Genomic DNA, 20,347 nt, shown 5'->3' with positions numbered 1-20,347 from the left:
ACAATATTTACAAGTAAGATGGGGTGATTATTAGGTGACATTAGAGAAACAAACCCTATTTAAGAAAATGGGCCTTATGGGAGAAAAGTGAAGCTAAATGATATTTAGGATATCTGAAGATGCTCAGAATCCATGCAAACAATGGCCACCACAGTTTCAAATACTTAGAAATATCTTCCAAATGGTACTACCCAAAAAAGGGAGGAAGGGGAAGTAAACCACAAGAAAACAACAACAACAATAGTAACAACTGGCCCTTAACTGTGAACACCCTGCTGGGCATCATAGCAACATTTATTCCACTTCTACTGCAACTGCTACAAAAAGTATAATAAAACAGCTTTCTAGAAATCAGCCACATACAGTGTCCTGGCGAAGAGCAAGGGCTCCAGTGCAGGTCCTCCCGGGGTCCATCTGGGGCTCTACCATTGAGTAGCTGTGGGACCATGGACAAGTCATTGAACCTCTTCATACCTCAGTTTCCCACTGAGATGCAGAGAAGAACAGAGCTGTCCCCATGGACTGTTGGATCGAACGCATTTCTCCCTGGAGAACTGCAGTACTGGGCTGGAAATTCAATGTCCTGTAATTGTTGGTAGTGCATTGGTGGTAGGGTAAAGGAAGACCCAGTTACAATCCTAGTACAGTAAAATGGCTGGGGACGTTGGACTGAACAAACCAATGAAAAGTCTACCATCTGTGACATCTAAACACATTCAAGAACCTAATTTACCCGCTCCCCCCGCCAAAATTTAATTTACACACCATTTTCCCCATCAGGTATACTGTTCTAGAGAGTCATGTGTCCACTGACCCCATGCCCACAGGACCAGATTGGGAAAAAGAACAAACCATCCTTCAAGAAGCTGTCTTTACACAGCTGACCTTGCGGCCTACAGATAAAACCTTCAGCACAGCACTCACTCACGGTGGCTAAAGGCACATTTCCCAAAAACACCAGCCAAGCACATCAGAGGCAAATTTTGTTGAGTCTGAATACTGTGAACCACGTGTTCTTAGGAGTGGCCGTTGAGTGACCACTAGCCCCAAGACGTAGTGGCAGAATGCGACAACGAGCACGGACACGGCATCGTCCTGGACTCCAGCACCTGGACCATCACTCTCTCCACCTGCACACCCAGGCCACCTTCTGCCAGGAAGGCACCCTCCCCCTGCCCCCACCACCAGCACACATGGGGGGCCCGGGCGAAGTCCAGCAAAGACCACCATCAGCAGCTTATTTTATGCTACTGTCAACATTAAAAGCTGTGAACACACCAGTACAGTTTGAACAGTCGTATCTGGCCCTCGCCACCCTCCTAAGAACGTGTATCCAATTTTCATGCCACTTCTCTATCACCTCCTAATCTCCTTCTATTCTCTCCTCCAGAAACTGCTTAGCCTGTTACGAGTAAACAAACATCAACAGTGTTTTCTGACCAGTTGCAAAACTCCAGTGCTGAACAGCACACACTGCATTCTGATCTAATCCCTACTTAGTACACACACCAGGATGTTCCCGATAGATTCAGGCCAGAGTTGATTTTCCTCTCTTCTGCCAATGTCCTCGGTGCCCTTGGCCTCTGCTGGACACACAAGAGCTGCAGCCTAAGTACATTTTCTCAGAATTTCCCTTGGCTATCTCTAATTCCTTACATGTGGCGAGACTGGTTTTGGATATAATCACTGTTTATTTCTTTAGTACACTTTCTATCTCCTGCAAGGGTGCTGCCAAATGTTTAAAAGCTTTATACTTTGAAGCCCAAGTCAACAGAAGAAGATGGGAGATACACAAAAAGGGAGAGATGCTTCTTTTAAACAAAAGCTGAATGTGGTTTAACTCAAACTGAGTTTTTGAATTCTACCAAATCAGGATGCAAAAACTGCCCTGACAAAAACATAAAAAACACCGTGAATAGCAACTTAATGAATCCGCACAGCAAAATAACATTTACCTAGAAAAAGTCTACTGCAGTGTGGTCTCCACGATACTAAAGCTGCAAGATAATAAATGGGTTATGTCCTCTAAAATCTGCCTATTTAAAAAAAATCCTGATGAACCATTCCATTTTATTTTTTTTTAATTTAGGATATATTTGAAATGATGCTTTGAGGAGTGATTTCATTCTCTCCCAGATGCTGACAAGAAATAAGAATGTTCCAGGAGTGACTAAGTCATGCAAAGAATTATCCACTACGAAGAATTCGCATCTTTTAGATTAGTAATATATCAACCCTCGGGCAGGGTCAGAATTATTACTCTCTGATTCAAAGTTGCTGAGTACCTTCAAAACTCTCTGTTGCTGAAAACTCCTCCCACAGACAAACTAAGAATATACACGAAGCATGGCAACAAATCCGTGTCAAGTTCTGAAGATCTCTATACTACTGCTTGTTTTATGTTTCTGAACGATTTTGCTGTCAGTGATTTATTTCACATCCATGTGGCCGGCCATTTGTTTATTCTATTGCATGCCATCTGTTTTTTGGTAGAGAGGTTTCAAGTTCTTCTCATTCCCTACTTCGTATCCCACAGAAAACAATTTATAGTAGACATAGATTTAAATCACTCAGATTCATGTGGCATTGGTAACGCAAGCTGCCTTTCATTTATATTTGGCAAATGCTTTAATGGGATTAGCAAATTGTGTTATTATGATATATAACACTTTTTTTTTAACAATGACAAATGATGTTAACAGGTTCATTTTGGGGGTGTTTAATAGTAGAAGAGATTTCACTAACATTAAAGGAAATTGCCTTTCCTTTAGAAAAGACCACAAGCCTTGTCTCTATGTTTTATTTCTGAGAGCCAGTGAGTATGCCTACTGGAATGTGGTAGAGTGTACAGTAAGGAATGACTCTCCCTTACAAGTCAACCAACTTGGTAGTTATCATCATTTAACCCACAGATCTGAAAACCCTGTCTGGTCCCTACATCTTGGTGCCATCCTCACAGCCCTCTAACCATGTTCCAACTTTTCTAGAAGATGGCCCCAGACTTCACCCAAGAGAAGTTTATGCCACAAACTCCAGCTCATCAGAACCAATTTATTCCCCTTCTAGGACTCACTTCGACTTGCTCTGAAGAAGAGCCAACCATTCAGAGAAACAGCTTCTTGTTGAAACCACACAGATGACATTTAAAGTATTAATTACCATTTTTACAAGAATCCTTGCTGCTTGGGTGGAGAGGGGGTATCTGATGACAGGACCCAGCGGCTGTCCATAGTTCATGGTTGACATCCAAGGGCTGAGAAATGTCCAACTGGAGGTCTACTTGATTTTCACTAGTCCTTACCAAATCAGAATTAGCTATATTCTGGGGATAAGTGGCATCCTGATGGACACCTGATAGAGTTGATTGGTTGTAAGGGTTGAGTGACATTTGTACTAAGGCTTCATTAACGAAGAATGAATTTTCATGACACAAACTCTCGGATCGATTAAGTTCCATTACCTGTGCAAGAAAATACAGAAAAAAATACAATAATTTCTCTAGCAATTTGTGCAAGTTTTATAAAGCATTTATTTCTAATCATTTTAGCAATCAAGATTTTTAATAAGTCCTTATATCCATCCCCTTTTAATGAGCTAGCATCAAAACTTCAATTTGGTGTGTCTAGCCTATCTTTAAAAACAAAGCAAAAGCAAGCAAACAAAAAACAAAAAACAAAAACAAAAACAAACAACAAACAAAAAAAACCCCCAGCAGTGGTACCTTCTACTGAAGTGTTTCCACTTCAACAGAGAGCAGCATTTTCTTTTTTGCTGACTAAAATGTTGAAAATATATGCATGAGGTATTTGCAATATATGCATCTGGTGTTTGCAATAAACATAATTTACCCAACTTGAAAGGAAAATCAGATGCAATGCAGACCTTTCTTATCAAGCTTTGCCACTTTATGCACTATCAGTAAAAAGCATTCATGTGTTCAGAGCACAGCGGAGTAAACTCCTGGGGCAAATGGAACTGTCAAACATGAGGAGAAGGGGCACCAATAGAACACAATCCTCGGAAAGTTTTCAATATCCCACCCAGCCACTCATACTCACTTAGTATACTCACATTAACTATTATTAGTTAACAGAAAAGTACTGTACTTGCTAAACTCAGTACCTATGGATGCACATTAATAGCTAACTGATCTGGTAAAAGGCCTATCTATACGAAACCCTGAAGACTAAATCATGCAAAGGGGTCCTTTAAGTCCAGGAAAGGTAGCGTGTTCCCAGCAAGCAGGGTGCCAAGACAAATTTTGCCTTCTTGGAGGACTCCCTTTCTGTGTTTCTTTCTTCAGGTAAGGGCGTCACAGAGTATACAGTGAGCCCCCCATCCAACAGGACGTAGGTCTTCCAAATTTCCCTGCGGTGAGTCAAGACATGTATGCAGTCTTGGCAGGTTCCCAGTTTCTGCTCCCTACACATTAACTCTTAGGGGCTCTTATCACAGTGGGCAAAAAGGCATCAGATCAGTATCCCTGGAGTGACCAGGACTAAACCCGTCCTTGAGAAGCTGCCTCACACACCACTGCTGCAAGCAGGGAAGATCCGTACCTCTGTGCTTCCCGGAGAAAACGCCGCGGGAAGGCTACTCTGCCGCCCGTGTTTCCAACCACACAGCAGGCTCTGCTGGGCCCGCATCCTCTCCCTCTCCCTTTCCACCAGGCGCTGGCCCTCCCTCAGCCGCTCCAGGTTCTGCTGGTACTCCTGGAGCTGCTGGTCCAGCTCCCCGCGGGTCCTGAGCAACAGCTCCTCCTGTGACCGGCACTCCCTCTCGCGCTCCTGCAGCCGGCTGGCCTTGGCCTCCTGCTCCCGCTGCTGCTGGTCACACTGGCGGTGCCAGCGCCTCTGGTCCTGCTGGAACTGGGACTGCAGCTTGTGGATGTTGGCTAGCTCTTCCCGCTGCTTCTCCAGGTTGCGGTACTTCTCCTGGTCCTGGAAGGGGCTCCCTCTGAAGGACGGGCCAGGAGAGAGGCTCTCCTGCTGCTGGAGAAGCAGCCTGTGGACCTGGATGTGGCTATCCTGGATGGTCAAGGCGGCCTGTGAGAGCAGGAGAAAAACAAACAGTCATGGCCTCCATGTGCTTATGCTTGGGGTTCTAATGACCTCCAAACACCAAAATCACAACCCCTTTCTTTCCTCTTAATATTCCTGTCCTTTCTAAGTTAGCTCCCCGGACTAACCTTGACATTCCGAAGAGGTTTATCACATTTTCTAACAGGATGGCTTGAGAATTAATAAACCAACAAAAAAAAAGAAAAAAGGCACAAAAGCAACAGTCATCCCCTCTTTCGGAAATGTGTTTTGTTGCTGGTTGTTGGTAATATTTAAGCAAGCCTTTTGAGTAAGAATTCAGTACATAAATTCACAAGACTGCATTCCTGGTCTATGTCTCATTCTCTGAGGTCTCTCCACTCAATAATTCATGAGAACTTAAGATTCTATATAAGCCTGATAGTATCCTTTATTTGAGTCCCAAACCAAAAATTACTTAAGCTATATTACATACATGAAAACATAAAAATAAAAGTCAACCACTTGGAAACTTTTGGTAAATAATCTTTTTATAATGTAATGCCCAAGGACAGCCGTTAATTTCATATTGAGGAGATACGTAAGTGGTAAAGCTATCTCGTTACTGTTATTTCTTCGTATTATTGCAGGAAGGTCATACATAAAGTCCTAAGCTGAAATTCATTTGTTTAATAGATTGCTAACAGGAGGCTGGAATGATTAAGGGAACATAGATACTCTAAAGCCCAGAGGACATTACCAACCAGATTAAAAAACCATTTGGAGTTACGGTATCTGCCTATGAAAAGTTTGGCAGCATCACAGGAAATAATTGCCAAGATTTGGAAGGATTCCACAAAACCAAAAAGAAAGGAAAAAAATCTCTGTGAATGCCCTTGGAAGCTTTTAATTTTGTAAGTTCCTGTTTAAAGCACAAAGAAACACAAAAGGGACAAATTGAAAATGGCCACATACTGGGTATGTATGTGTGTTTTGACTTGCTATGAAAAATTATTACTCTCCCAGGGATAAATTCACATTTTTCTTTCCTAAGAATTTTTAAAACTGTCCATGTAACAGATGCTGGGAACACAGGGATTTGACTAGTAGTTCTTTGTTAGATCAAGAGTTCCCCCATACTTTTGAAGATTAAAGAATGCAAAGAAATTTTAAATTAGTACTTGTCCTAGAATAAGATTCAAAAATGAATTTGCTGTAGCCTTTTGAAATAAAATTCACATTTTTACAATTGAAAACTTACTTTAAAAATTCCAAAACTCACATGAATATTTAATTAAAGTCTTTTAGAAATTATTAAAAGGAGAACAATGATTATCATTGAAAATAGGTACTAATTATATTTAAATACAAAATAATTAGCATGTAAATAACCATTCAGGGCTCTGCTGACTTGGCTAGAGCAAACTATAGAATGCACATTTATTAATTCTAATAAATTTCAAGGGCATCAATACAGCAAACAAAAATCCAGCATTTTGTATATTGAAACTACCATGGGAGAAGACTACACTCATGAAAAGTTCACAGTACGCTAAGTAAGTGCCACCAGGAAACTTTCTTCATGTCTACCCAACATGTGAGATGAGACCACTCTCTCCTCTCTCACATGGAGGTGACCCTGAAGACTGGATATTCATTTTCACATTTACACTTGATACTTAGATCTAGGAAAGACACTAGCACTTGCTTTTCAAATTTAGGAAAATTCCCAGTTTGCTCTCTCAACTTTTGTCTTCTCCTTTCCATCTCCCCTCCATCTCTAACTCTGCTCTCCTAATATTGGGATCAAATTTCATTTGCATCTCATTTGAAAATGCATATGTAAAAACTTTAATCATGCTTAAAAGATTCAGCTTCAAAAGAGATGAATGCCCCACGAACTGACATCTTCCAGAACCCACATCCTCAGACCCGCTCAAAAGTCGTGGTTAAGAGAATCCACTGTAGAATTTGCTATCTCCCTTCAATTTAATATTGTGCAAAAATTAGGTCATTTCGGTAAGCATTCCCAAACCCTGAATCCACAAAGCATGGCATGCCACACTGAAAAGAAGAGAGATGACCTGTGAATGTTTTTATCAGGCAACACAAGCTTAGATACTCAATGTTTTCATCTCCCAAAAATTAGTGAACTATGCTCAAACTATAGCCATTTCTCAGTTAAAATGTAAAAGAAGAAATGTTTGTTTTCTATGATAAATCAGCTCTAAGATCTACCCCAGACCAACATGCTTAATGTCAGACACCAAAGGATTCCCATTAGATCTTGCACGAGACAAGGAAGCCTGCTATTGTCACACTTACTTACAACATTTCTAGAAGTAAGACAAAGTAAAAGCCAAGAAAATCAAATTGATGTCACCATTGAAGAATAGCCATACTACTTTCAAATTTTAACATTCTATCTGAAACAGTCCAAAGAATAGAACTGCTAAACATAAACATCTTCTAATCTAAAGTAAGAGATGACAAACAGCATGTTCTCCAACAAGGAGACTATTTACTTCAAAAGTGACAATTTTCTCCAATTTTGTTCATAAATAGGAAATTTTAATTTATCAGCCCTGGTATGAGGATACAAAACTTGTCAGAGTGATTCAAATCTCTTAGGAAAGAATATATAGGAACGCATAGAAAAATAGTAAGAGACTATCACTGTCATATATTCAAATATAACCTAAAACTTTAATTACTAAGATAGGGTACTAGAGCAATAGGCAGATGGTCAATAAAAGAAAGAATCTTGATTCAAAGCATAAATAAGAAAACATCAAATGCAGCATGACTTTACATTGTTTTCTGGTGAAAACTTAAAGTCAGACTTACTTTTAATCTTCTTTTAATATTCAACAGGTCTAAGGTACGAAGTAGGAATGGCTAATAAACCAGGGGCAGGGGGGAGGAGTTTAGTTCCGATAGCAACCAAAGAAATGAAAAATAAGGTAATCAGATACCTTGATCTATTTTCAAATTGAGGAGGAGAGGGATATTGATGGGTTTGATTATTTGGGGTAGTATCTATTAAAAAGCCTAAAAAAATAATTCTAGCCATTTATCCTAAGGAAACACTCAGCTGTGTTCAAAGAGCTTAGTGTGCAAGAATATCTAACAGACCTAATTAATACAGAATTGTAGCTACAAAGAACTGGATATATGCCATAGACTTGAATATTACACAGCCACCAAAAATTGTGCTACAGAGTAATAGCTGAATGAATAGAAAGGTACATGTTAAAGTAGAATATATAGAAAATGATTCTAAAAAACTGGAGGGAGGAGCACCTGGGTGGCTCAGGAAGTTAGGCATCCAACTCTTGATTTCAGCTCAGGTCCTGATCTCAGGTCATAAGATCAAGTCCCATGTCTGGCTCTGCACTTGACATGGAACCTGCCTGAGAATTTCTCTCCCCCTCTCCTTTTGCCCTTCCCCCCACTCAAGCTCTCTCTAAAATAAATAAACAAATAAAATCTTAGGGAAAAAAACTGGAGGGGTATATACCAACATCACGGTAGTAATTCTCTCTGTAGAATCACAAGCCATTTTATTTACTTACATCCTCAAATTTTTCTACCAATTTATACTTAACATTAGCATTGCTTTTGTCTCATTAAAATGCTTTTAATCCATATAGTGAACGCTTGGATCTGGCCTCTCTTGTGCATGAACTAAGGGATCATCCCTGTAATCCTAAACGCAAGCACAGTTTTTATGTCTGTCTCTCTGTGAGAGACAGTGAGCCACCCGATGTGCCCCATCAGCCTTTGTGTGCCCAGCCCTTAGCATAGTGCCCAGCACAGAGAGAATGCCCAATAAATGTCAGGGGGATGAACAAACAAAAGAATGAAGGAACTCCTGAATTATTTAACTGTTCTAAAGGCCCCAGTCCACAGGAGAAAATGAAAAAAGTTTAGGTGCGAATTTAAGTTTTCACCAGAAAATGTGAAGCCAGGCTACACTCACCTAAGAGTTTCACCGTAAACTTCAAGTCAGATCACAGTCATCCATATTTTTTAAAGATATGAACTGTTTTATGGTTTCAGAGAAGAGCGGTCTAAAAAGCAGGAGTCTTGCCTCATGATTACAAAACCAGGTAAAATTCCAAGCAACTAGTAGAGCTGCACTTTGGGAATTGGCATTCTTTTAAGATCATTCGCCACCTCTCAGACGTTCTAATTTTTAATGTCTGGGAATCATCTAGTAAAATGCATTGCATTAAGAGAAACGTTCCCAAGGTCAAAGATCAGAGGAGCACAGTTACCTGAAGGCTATAGAGGAGACGGGTTAAGTTCTGTATCGCTTGTATAATCTGAAAGATAAGATCATAAGTGTCAAATTCTTGAAAAAGCACTCATTATCTGAAACTAAAGAGAGGATGACAATTTCAAGTGTGTAGAGCTCACCTCTGACTGTGAAGAAACTGGGAAACTTCTATATTCCACCTAAAATACGTAAAAAATAAGAAAATGAATAATCGCTCTACTTTTGAAAAGCTGCACTTAGTGTTCCAAAAATCTCTGACCTCAGGTAAATCACTTCACTCCCCCTAAACTCTTCTATAGTGACCCTCTTCTGGCCAGAAATCAAAGCCTACAGAATTAAACAACCCCTTGATGAGAGCCCCATCTGTGCAAACTCTGGATTTGAGATACAGGGCAACTTTTCACCGAAACATCCCTTTAAAATAACAACAAGGGATGACAGTAAGGAAGCTCTGCACTCTCTCAGTAAGGAACAATATTTACCTTATGGAAACCACATGGTCAGCTGAGCTCTCCGTGCCCAGACTGAAGTTGGCCTTCGGGCCAGGCTGCCCCCCTGCATCCTGAGGCCAGATTTAGAACCTGGAGGACATCCTGTCTGAGTTCTAGCTCCCTGTCTCCATGCTGAAGATTCACGAAGCCAAAGCAGCCAGCGGTTGGGAGAGGAAACCCAGACCCAGAGGTGGCCCAAGGGTCAGCACCTCGCTGGCCTGCTCGAGATCCTACTCTGAACTCAGTGGAAACATCTGTGATCGCCTTAGGAAAAGCACTATCAGCAGAGGCCATGAGTGGGGCTGGAGACCACCTGCTCCTGGGGGATGGGGGTCTATGTTTCATTCTTTGTCTCCCTAATGCACACAGTAGAGACACATGTGGATAGTGAGGATTTCTGGTTTCCAGGATTGAACTGAACATTTGTCTATTCATTTATTGCCTGTCTTCTTTCACTAGGACATAAGCCCATTGAGTAGTAGGGCTTCTTACATGATTCAGTGCTGTTATCTACAAATGTAACAGTGATGTCCAGCATGTAAGGACATTCACACTCCATTCCCTAAATAAATATCATGCATCTGTTGTATACTCCACTCCTTGTGCTATGGGAGATCATCAAATTCCCTGCCTTCCTAGAACCTACTGTCCCCTGTACATTGCTTGCTCTTATCTGAGCAACTTTACACTGAAGCCATAAGAAACGGTCAGCTGTGGTAATGTTCTTGGGTAACTCTGGACTTGTAAATTCAATCAGTTCAGGCTGGTGAAGCTTTGAGGAGATAGCCAGATCCCTTCTTCCTGTCCCTCCCCCACACTCTTCCCCATATTGCCCATAAAAGATTTCTTTACTGACCAGAACCTCTAAGATAGGAAGGACAAAGGATGGAATAGAACATGAAGTTTAGAGTCATTAGGCCTGTGCCTGGAACCACCCCCCCTTCCCCACCCCCCATGATACTGGGCTAAGAACCCCCATTCTCTAGTGAGTTCTAGAGTTCTCTCTGCTCTTGTGGTTTGGTCCCTGCTTCACAGTCATTACCTTTGTAATAAGGAAATCATATGCTATAGAATTTTTATACTCTATACAAATTAGAAACATAGAAATGAGCTGAATTACGTTACATGTGGTTACTTATTTCCAGGAACAGCGAAGTTTGATACCAGAGATGTTTAAGGTCCTATTTTTCATGGAGCTGGTCTGCCACCTTGTGGTGTGTGTGCGCATAACCGCAGCTGGTGATTGACACACCAGGTATTTTTTCGGTCTGCGGCACTTTTTAAAATTCTTTCAGAAAAATATATTTTTTAAACCTTACCTGATAAAAGAAGCTAACTATAAAATATCCATCACACTTTTTTTTAAACATTTGATTTCAGGCGATCCTGTTCTTTTTGTCAATTCATTTTCTCAAATGCCTTATTAAAATTCTTCCAGAAAGTTTCACCCCATGGTTCACTCCCCAAATGAGGGGGACCTACACACCTCATTTCACTTACCTGTGACTGAACCATAGAAGGAAAAAAGACCTTAGGGGTGGGAGCCACCACGATTTCCATTCAAGAAAAAACTATTACTAACTAACCAGCCCTCCTTCTCTCTCTCCCTTCCTCTAGGACAAAGGCAGTTGGAAGCAACAGAATGAAAAGTGAAATCCACACTGAAAAGGAGGAAAAAAGTTGGAATGTTTTAAGAAGAAATAAGTCAGAAAGCTTACAGTCAGAGTAAGCAGAATAAAATATTGCATTCCTGTTTTTATTTTGGCTTATGACTTTTAAAAAAAAAATACTAAGTCACAGTCATATCTCCTGTGGATTTTAAAAATTCTTTGGAGTGGTGTCTCAGTCATATATAATAAATGCAAAAATACATAACATATAAATTATTACATAAATATATGACATATGTCATTTTTCCACATTAGCACATACTGGTATCTGGTAATGAGTCTAACGTGATTTTAGATAAAAACTGAAACTTTTGAGCCCCAGCCCACCCTGGGGAGGCCAACTAGCCACCTCCCAGAATCCTACTCTTATTCCCAATTTCTGACATCCCAGATTCATTTGAAGTGAAGAGGAAGTTCCCTGCATTTAGTTTTTCAATGAGCATCACAACCTATGTGTAAACTATGTCCCCCCTACCCCCTCCCAAAGGCATTTGAAACTACTTTGCCCCCAAGCAAAATGTGGTCAGGTTGACTAAAAAGTCTCACAAAAAAGTAGGTGACCACGTGGGTAGAGAGGGGAAAACAATCTGAAAAGACAGGAAGGTAAAAGAAAGTGAAAGCAGCAACAGGAGTCCAAGTCCACATTATTTCCGCCACTTAGCACCACCTGGCTGCCTTAAGGACACTGCCGGCTGCCAGGACCGCCTCCCGGCCAAGGGCCACTAAGTGGCGGGTGACAAGCTAGAGCTTAGCAGGGAGAAAAGCAGAAGGGAGACCAGAAGTAAGAGTGCGCAGACACACAAACATTCGAGTTTTAAATCCTTTTAATAATGTTGAAATCGTTTCTTTGTTTACACCTACATGATAGAGGCAGAGCAAGAACATTTTGAGGAAATTTAAGTCAGAAAGGTAAAATAAAGAGTCGGGAAGTTGAGAACAATTGAGGAAAAACACTGGCATACCACTCACTGCCACCGACAGCCCAGGACCTGAGGTTACGTTACTACACAAAGTAACTGGTGCCATTTACTAACAAATCAGTTCACAATACCTTCTCCCCTGCATCAGAGACTGCCAAGTCGGTTCCCAAACCCTGGGTGCCAGGATCCACATCCCAACAGCCTCTTCCTCCTGTCCCTTCTGTGACTAGTGCTGGAGGCACACCAGTGAGACAGAAACAGAAAGGACATCATCAAACAGTGGCCAGCGCACAGGGTTCTTGTGTACACAGCTGACACGTATTTCAAAGTAAGAAACACAAAAATCACACATAGTACATACTCTCATACAAGGGGCCAAAACAGTGCAAAAGCACAGTGTCCCTGCCCTCGGGGAGCTTACATGCTAAGAGATACCAAACTGACAAATGGCCTCAATTATCACCCATCTTTTACATTTTCTTTCTTGCAGAGAGGTGGCAATATGGAGAGGAGGATTCTACATTTCACTTTTGCTTACCAGGCAAAAGCCCCTGGGGAGGAGGAAACTGGAAACAGGCACTGTACAGCAAAAGCAAGGGCTGGCTGACCCAGGTCTAAGCAGACAGCTGGGCTGATAGGCTCCTTGGTGGCTAGTGTCAGAGCAGCAGACCAGGAACAAGGTTTAGAAGGAGGAATCGACACAGGGAATGAGATATCTTTCTAAGTAGGGTCAGGTTGGCTAATACTTCATGAGCTCAACAGTCGTACAAATAGGAACCTGTCCCTGTCTCGAAGTAACTTTTTAAAAACAATTTCCAAGCGTTTTTTTCTCATAATACTGCTTATATGCTACATTCACAACAACTGAAATACTGTATATTTAATGTATGAAACAGAGAAATATTTCTAAATCCAGAAATATTTTTAAGAAACACAGATTTCACTCTGCCCATTAAATCTCTGCTGGTGGGATTTTCTTTGCCCATGGGAATTCCATTAAAACTTACACTATGCTCACCTTAGGCTGATTTAAACTAGACTTTCCAAAGCATTTCCACACACAGACTTACACTGGAACCATGTCCAGACGGGGCCCTGGTGAAATATTCACTGGGACACATGGTTCCATCTTGAAACTTTACTATTGATGGAAGAAATACTTTTTCTCCTTCTCTAAATGAAAGTCCTCTAGGACTCCAAAAGCCACTTCTATTAAAAAGAATTTTTTGTTTAAGTAGAAACTGCTTCGAATTCTATCAGCTAAAAATTAAATTCGCTTTGCTCAGGCTGGTCAATGCTTTTCACTTATAGTGAGGGACATTTTATAGAAATTAATCTGTCACTCAAAAAATGGTTCCACTCCTGGGCATTATACTTACTTCTTAAGAGAGATATCCAAGACTTTACCAAAGAGTTACCCATTATCTCGCTCTCCCTCCTCCCACTGCCTGGCAATGAGGACCATCAAATGGGCAAAGAAGTTGATGGTGAGACAAGTGATCAGGTCCCTCTGTTCCTTATTCAGTTTCAGATCTCCAGAATTTAGGAAGGGGTAGATTATATTCACCATCTGATTAGGTATATTGAGGATGAAAATAGAAGGCCTTGCTTAGTCTATGACTTTAGATTGGCATGGGCTTGACTTAGAAGGACTCAGTCCTTAAAGTCCAACAAAGAACTGACCCAGTCAGTGAAAGGCCCTCATTTGGGAATCGTCTTTTGCCTCCATCAACCTTATAAAGAGAATCCAACTCTTATAGCACCAGGCTCCAATCCAGCCCGGAAACAAAGAGGTCTTCGGGGGTACGGGACCCTAGAAACATGCCCTTGTCCCTTCCGTACGTGAATCCTGGTACCAGGGCACTGTAAACAGCCTCTCAACAGTTTTCACAGATGTCATGGGTGTCCCTGGGCCCTCTCCCCAGTCATGGGAGATGTGGGCACAGACTGGGAGAAACTTCACCGCCTGGTCTTGAGGGAGGGAAGAGGCAGCCAGGTGCTCTGAGCAGCTGTAGGGGCCGTGTGGAGCCTCCTCAGCTGTCCCCGGGGTGAGGCTGAGAGCAGCCGATCCCCCCATGTATTTTTAGATGGAACTTCCTCCGTGGCATAATGAGTTTCTTCTTTTAAAAGGAAATCACCCAGGGCAGTACAACTCCCCTGATGAATTTGGGCTGTGTCAAAATGAAAAACATATGTGCACTTTCTGAAAATAGAAACGCAGGGCTGGATCAAGCAAAATTTGAGAGGACAAAATAATTATTAGTGTCGATCTCAAAAAAAGTCCAGAGTTTTAAAACTGTACTGCTTCCATGGATCCTAATTAACCAAGGGATGTTGTTAAAGAAATTCAGAGATAATTTAATCCTCTCATCTCTAGCTACGAAAGACATTTTGTCTTGTGCATAATGAGGCCTGGTGGAAATAAGGTTTTTATCACCCAAATACAATGAAAAATATGCTCTTTGTGCTTTTATCTCAGAAGACTGTAGGGAATGAAATCTTCAGCTCATACGTTTAACAACATCATTAGGTTCCAAGAAATCACCTAATTCTCGACATGACACTTTTCCATATTTAAAATATTTTGAAACAGGGCCTTCAATAAATGAATTCTGACCTGAACTGAAGCGTACGGTGACAAAGATCAAGGATTTTTTGGCACTTCTGCCTTTCACCATGCCACCAAACCATGTGTCTGCGGGAATGTGCTGGAGTCTAGCTTTCTGGGTTATGTTTGCTCAGTTGATGCCTCTGAGATAAAGTCAGAGGACTTGTTCTTTCGTGAACAGCAGGAAGTCATTTTCCAAAAAACCCAAAGTTTAAAAGTTATTTCACAACCATATTCCAAACTGTCCTCCATAAGTCTTACCAAAACTGAGGCAGGGTGGGGTTTGGAGAAGGTAACAAAGCTTGCCCAGGTCAGAGAGCAGGATAACCCACCAACTATTGAAATCCTTGTCCTTGGAACAGCAGTGTCATTATCATATATAAATTAGGCTAGTAGACTGATTCCCAGGTTTTCTCTAACTTAAAAAGTACAGTAAGTCTCCTCCAAATAGGGACAGAGTCATTGCCTTCATTTCATACGACCACTGTATGTTCCAGAGGTTGTGCTCAGGCTCACCGCAGAAGCCTGAACTTTCACTTACAAGCTGGAGATGATCCTGGCTCTTCGGGGGTGCTCCGAGTATCCGTCAAGGAAGATTCTCCAGAACCTTCCTCGGATGACTGACAGGCATCGCCTGCTTGTGTGGCCTTCACTGCAACTTGGAGGCTCTCAGCTAAGAAGAAAGAACACAAAATTAAAAAACCAAATACACTGTTTAATCTGGATCAAGGGTTGGCAAACTCTCTTTGGCCTGTGTCTGGTTTTATATGGCCCAGGGACTAAAAATGGCTTTTATATTTTAAAGAGTTGTTAAAATATACACACAGGAACCCATGCATGCACAAAGAAGAATGTGTCCCAGAAACTGCATGTGGCCTGTAAAGCCTGAAATATTTACTATCTGGCTCTTTACAAGAAAAAAATTTGCCAACCTGCAATCTAGACCAATACTTCCCGTATAATTTTATAATAGAAAATTAATAAAAAGATGCACTGTATAAAAAAATCTCAATTTTAACTTTCAGTACACTAGTCTGCTGGAAAACATTCTGTAATTCAATTCATTTAAGATTTTAAAATGTGCTATTCAAAAAGATGAGCTATTCTTTGAAAGAAAATTTCCTCAACTGTGCCTTAAAAAACAGAGATTCCCAATCCTTACCTATACCTACTAGATCACATTCTGCAAGGGAAAAGACAAGGAATTTGCATTTTATTTATTTATTTTTTTCTTAAGATTTTATTTATTTGACAGACGGAGATCACAAGTAGGCAGAGAAGCAGGCAGAGAGAGAAGAAGGGAAGCAGGTTCCCTGCAGAGCAGAGAGCCCGATATGGGGCTCGATGTGGGGCTCGATGCAGGGCTCGATGCGGGGCTCAATCCCAGGACCCTGGGATCATGACCTGAGCTGAAGGCAGATCCCATGACCCTAGGATCATGACCTGAGCTGAAGGCAGAGGCTTTAACCCACTGAGCCACCCAGGTGCCCTGGAATTTGCATTTTAAACAAGCACCAAAGGCTACTCTTAGGATCTGGTAAGACTGGTAAACAACCCACCCAGAAAATCATGTTTTTATTTATAATTAAATGCTTTCAACAAGTATGCAAAATGGCATAGTTTCGAGGGCTCTACAAATATTTCTAAAACATTGCGCCCAATATTCGAATTTAGCAAATACTCTTTGAGTACCTACTCTATTCCTGGGGCCCCTGGGCATCGGTAACTAATTAGGGGAGTCTGCAGACTACAGGAGGAAAACACAACATATTTGTTAACTATATACAAGTAGCACATGATCAATGTTAAGTTCTATCAAGGTCATTATCAAGGTCAATGAGAAGGTCACTGGTTCTCACCAACCCATTCAAAAGTACTTCCAGCTGTATTTCTAAAATATACTTTGGACCTGTCCACTTCCTTATACATCCATTGCCAACATTCCTGGGTCTAGACCAAAGTCCCAACACCCCCCATCAGCTTGTGTAACTGCCAACCAACCATCTCCAGGCAAACTGGTCTCCCTCCACTCTGCTCTCCTGCCAGCAGCCGGCTCTCTTCTGAAGACATACAATGGTGCCACTCTCATGGTAAAAAGCACCAGTAACTTTCCATCAGTTTGGAAATAAAATATCTATTTTTTTTTAACCAGAGCCTGCAGAGATCTTTCTCTGCCCACCCACACGACCTCCCCTCATACGCTTCCCTGACTGCTGTCACCCTGCCTTCCTTCTTCCCCTAGAACACACCAAGCTCATTCCACAGACAAGGGCATTGTACTCACTTTCTCCCTGCCCAGGAATGGTCCTCCCCTTGATCCCCAGTCAGCTGGCCTTCTTCTCATCCTTCAATTCTCATCTCAAAAAATCATCTCCCTGGAGAAGTCTACCCTGACTTCACTAAAGCAAAGCCTTCACCTCAGCCCAATCTTATTTTGTTACTGTTGTGAAATTATTTTGTTTCCTTGTGTATTGTCTGTCTTCCTCCACTATGTTTTTATTTCCCTCTTTTTTTTTTTCACTTAAGTGCAGTTGACACACAATGTTACATTAGTTTCAGGTATACAAGGTAGTGATACCCCAAGCTGAACACCTTACACTGTGCTCACCACACACAGTAAGTCACCCGTGTAGCTACCATCTGTTCCCACACAATGTTATACAGTACCATTGACTATATTCCCTATGCTGTGCCTTTTATCCGGGTGACTTACTGATTCCATAACCGGCAGCCCATACCCCACTACAAAGTATAAAAGGTATTAACTCTTTCCTTAGAACCAAGAGTAAAGCACAGGGCAGATGCTCAACGAATGACTGAAAATGAATGGATGAATGAATGATTCTGCCAGTAGACCCCACTTCAGACAACCTCTATGCCCTTCTTAAGATCCTGGTTTCCCTATCAAATAAAGATGACAGAATGCCATGATTTCTAAATTCTCCTCCAGAGCCGATGTTCTGAGATTCTGAGCCAGAGCTTGGCAAACTTGGGTCTTCAAAGGACCAGATCACAAACATTTTAGACTCTGTGGGTCACGGTTTCTGTCGCAGCTACTCATCTTCACCACTGTAGCAAGAAAGCAGCCACAAATCATAGGTAAATGAGTGTGGAGGGCTGTGTTGCAACAAAATGATAGTCACAAAAACAATTGGTAGGATACATTTAGTTCATGGTCTGGAACCTTCCAAACCTTGTCTGCATTCCTTGCAACTCTCCCAGGTGGTAGCTGTTTTCTCTCTCAAACTCACTGTCCCTACTGTCACTGCCAAACTATTATCCCGCCAACCCCCTTTTTGCCTTTAATTTTGTACCATCAGATCACAGCACTCACTACCTCTCCTTGCCATTCATCTACAGATTCCTTGAACAGTGTAGCAGCCGGTGCAAGTTCTCTCCCTTCCCCCAACGCTAGTCCTATCTAAATTCTCAGAAATAGCCGTTTTTGTGAACCTAGTCCTTCCAATACCTTAGCCTCATGTCTCCTTGACGTCCTCATTTCCTTTACCCTACCTCAGCCACCAACTCCCATGGTTGTACTCTAAACTTGAGTATTACCCATATTTGCACTTTGCCCCCTTATATAGTCCATTCTCCACACAGGAGTCAGAGGGCTCCTTTTAGAACACCCATGACGTCACTCTGCTACTCAAACCCTATAATGCTTCCTATAGCGTCTCTCAGAATGAAATCCAAGCTCCATACTTAACTCAGTCGGGTCCTGTAAAGTGAGTGGTAGTTAGCTCTGTCTCATCTGCCACCCCTCACCCCTCCCTTCACTCTCTACCTGCATGGTCGTCCCTCCTTGCTACTCCTCAGGCTTGCTATGCACCTGCCTCCAAGCCTTTGCATCTTTTGTTCTCTGTGTCTGAAACATTCTTTCCCCAGATGTCTACTCGGCTTTTTCACTTTCCCATGTCTGCTTACACATCACCTTATCGAAGAGGCCTTTCCTTGTTACCTTAACTCAAAAACAACCTTCCCACTCCATCCCTCTCTTTATTCCCTATCCTGTTATCATTCGTTTTTGTTTTCTAAAGATTTATTTTTTTGTTTTACAGACAGAAAGAGAGAAAGAGAGCATGCACGCAGGCACGTGGTGGGGAGGGATGGAGGGAGAAGGAGAGAGAGAATCTCAAGCAGGCTCCCTGCTGAGCAGGGAGCTCAACTCGGGGCTCAATCTCAGGACCCTGAGATCACCACCTGAGCCGAAATCAAGAGTCAGATCTTTAACTGACTGATCCATCCAGGTGCCCCCATTTCTTTTTTTTTAACTAGGGTTCAGATTTTATTAGAATCTTCATTGAAGCAATTGCCCTCTATAGTTTTCCAAATAAAACTGTCTTTGTCTTTATTGTTTTTTTTACTGAAGTATAATTAATATAGTTACATTAGTTTCAGGTGTATAGTACTGTAATTCAGTTCTAATTACTCAGTGCTCATCATGCTAAGTGTACTCTTAATCCCCATCGCCTATTTCAACCCATCGCCCCATCCACCTGCCATCTGGCAACCACCAACTTACTCTCTGTACTTAAGAGTCTTTTTTTTTTTGGAGGAGAACCTTCCTACACTGTTGGTGGGAATGGAAGATGGTGCAGCCACCCTGGAAAACAGCATGGAGGTTCCTCAAAAAGTTCAAAATAGAGCTACCCTATGATCCAGCAATCGCACTACTGGGTATTTACCCCAAAGATACAAATGTAGTGTCCTGAAGGGGCACGTGCACCCAAATGTTTACAGCAGCAATGTCCACAATAGCCAAATCACGGAAAGAGCCTAGATGTCCATCAACAGATGAATGGATAAAGAAGATGTGTATATAGTATATAAAGAAGATATGTGTGTGTGTATATACACACACACACACATATACATATATACACATACACACACACAATGGAATATGATGCAGCCATCAAAAAAGTAAAATCTTGCTATTTGCAACAACATGGATGGAATTAGAGGATATTACGCTAAGTGAAATAAGTCAACCAGAGAAAGATAATTATCATATGATCTCACTGACAGGAGGAATTTGAGAAACAAGACAGAGGATCATAGGGGAAGGAAGGGAAAAATGAAACAAGACAAAACCAGAAAGCGAGACAAACCATAAGAGATTCTTAATCTTGGGAAACAAACTGAGGGTTGCTGGAGTGGAGTGGGGTGACAGGGATGGGGTGGCTGGGTGATGGACATTGGGGAGAGTATGTGCTATGGTGAGTGCTGTGAATTGTGTAAGACTGATGAGTCACAGACCTGTAGCCCTAGGGCAAATAATACATTATATGTTAATTTAAAAAAAGAATCTTTTTTTTTATTTTTCTTTTTTAATTTGTTTTTTCCTAAATTCCA

At 41.6% G+C, this 20,347-nt stretch overlaps 1 protein-coding gene across 8 annotated transcripts in view; it reads right to left on the bottom strand.

The window, feature by feature from the left end:
* The window catches only part of ARHGEF28 (Rho guanine nucleotide exchange factor 28), a 317,878-nt gene that overhangs the window by 26,192 nt on the left and 271,339 nt on the right, over positions 1-20,347 (bottom strand). For 7 of the 8 annotated variants that reach the window (XM_059418064.1, XM_059418061.1, XM_059418063.1 and 4 more), the window contains 6 exons: positions 15,531-15,662; positions 12,513-12,613; positions 9,441-9,479; positions 9,299-9,346; positions 4,560-5,045; positions 3,160-3,460 (listed from right to left, as the gene is read on the bottom strand). In XM_059418064.1, coding sequence (XP_059274047.1) covers positions 3,160-3,460; positions 4,560-5,045; positions 9,299-9,346; positions 9,441-9,479; positions 12,513-12,613; positions 15,531-15,662 — 1,107 coding nt within the window. The remainder of the gene's footprint in view (positions 1-3,159; positions 3,461-4,559; positions 5,046-9,298; positions 9,347-9,440; positions 9,480-12,512; positions 12,614-15,530; positions 15,663-20,347) is intronic. The other variant, XM_059418066.1, reaches the window with a different exon arrangement.

This window comes from Mustela nigripes, chromosome 12, assembly GCF_022355385.1.
Source record: "Mustela nigripes isolate SB6536 chromosome 12, MUSNIG.SB6536, whole genome shotgun sequence".
Lineage (NCBI taxonomy): Eukaryota > Metazoa > Chordata > Mammalia > Carnivora > Mustelidae > Mustela > Mustela nigripes.
This window is presented reverse-complemented; position numbering and strand designations above follow the sequence as displayed.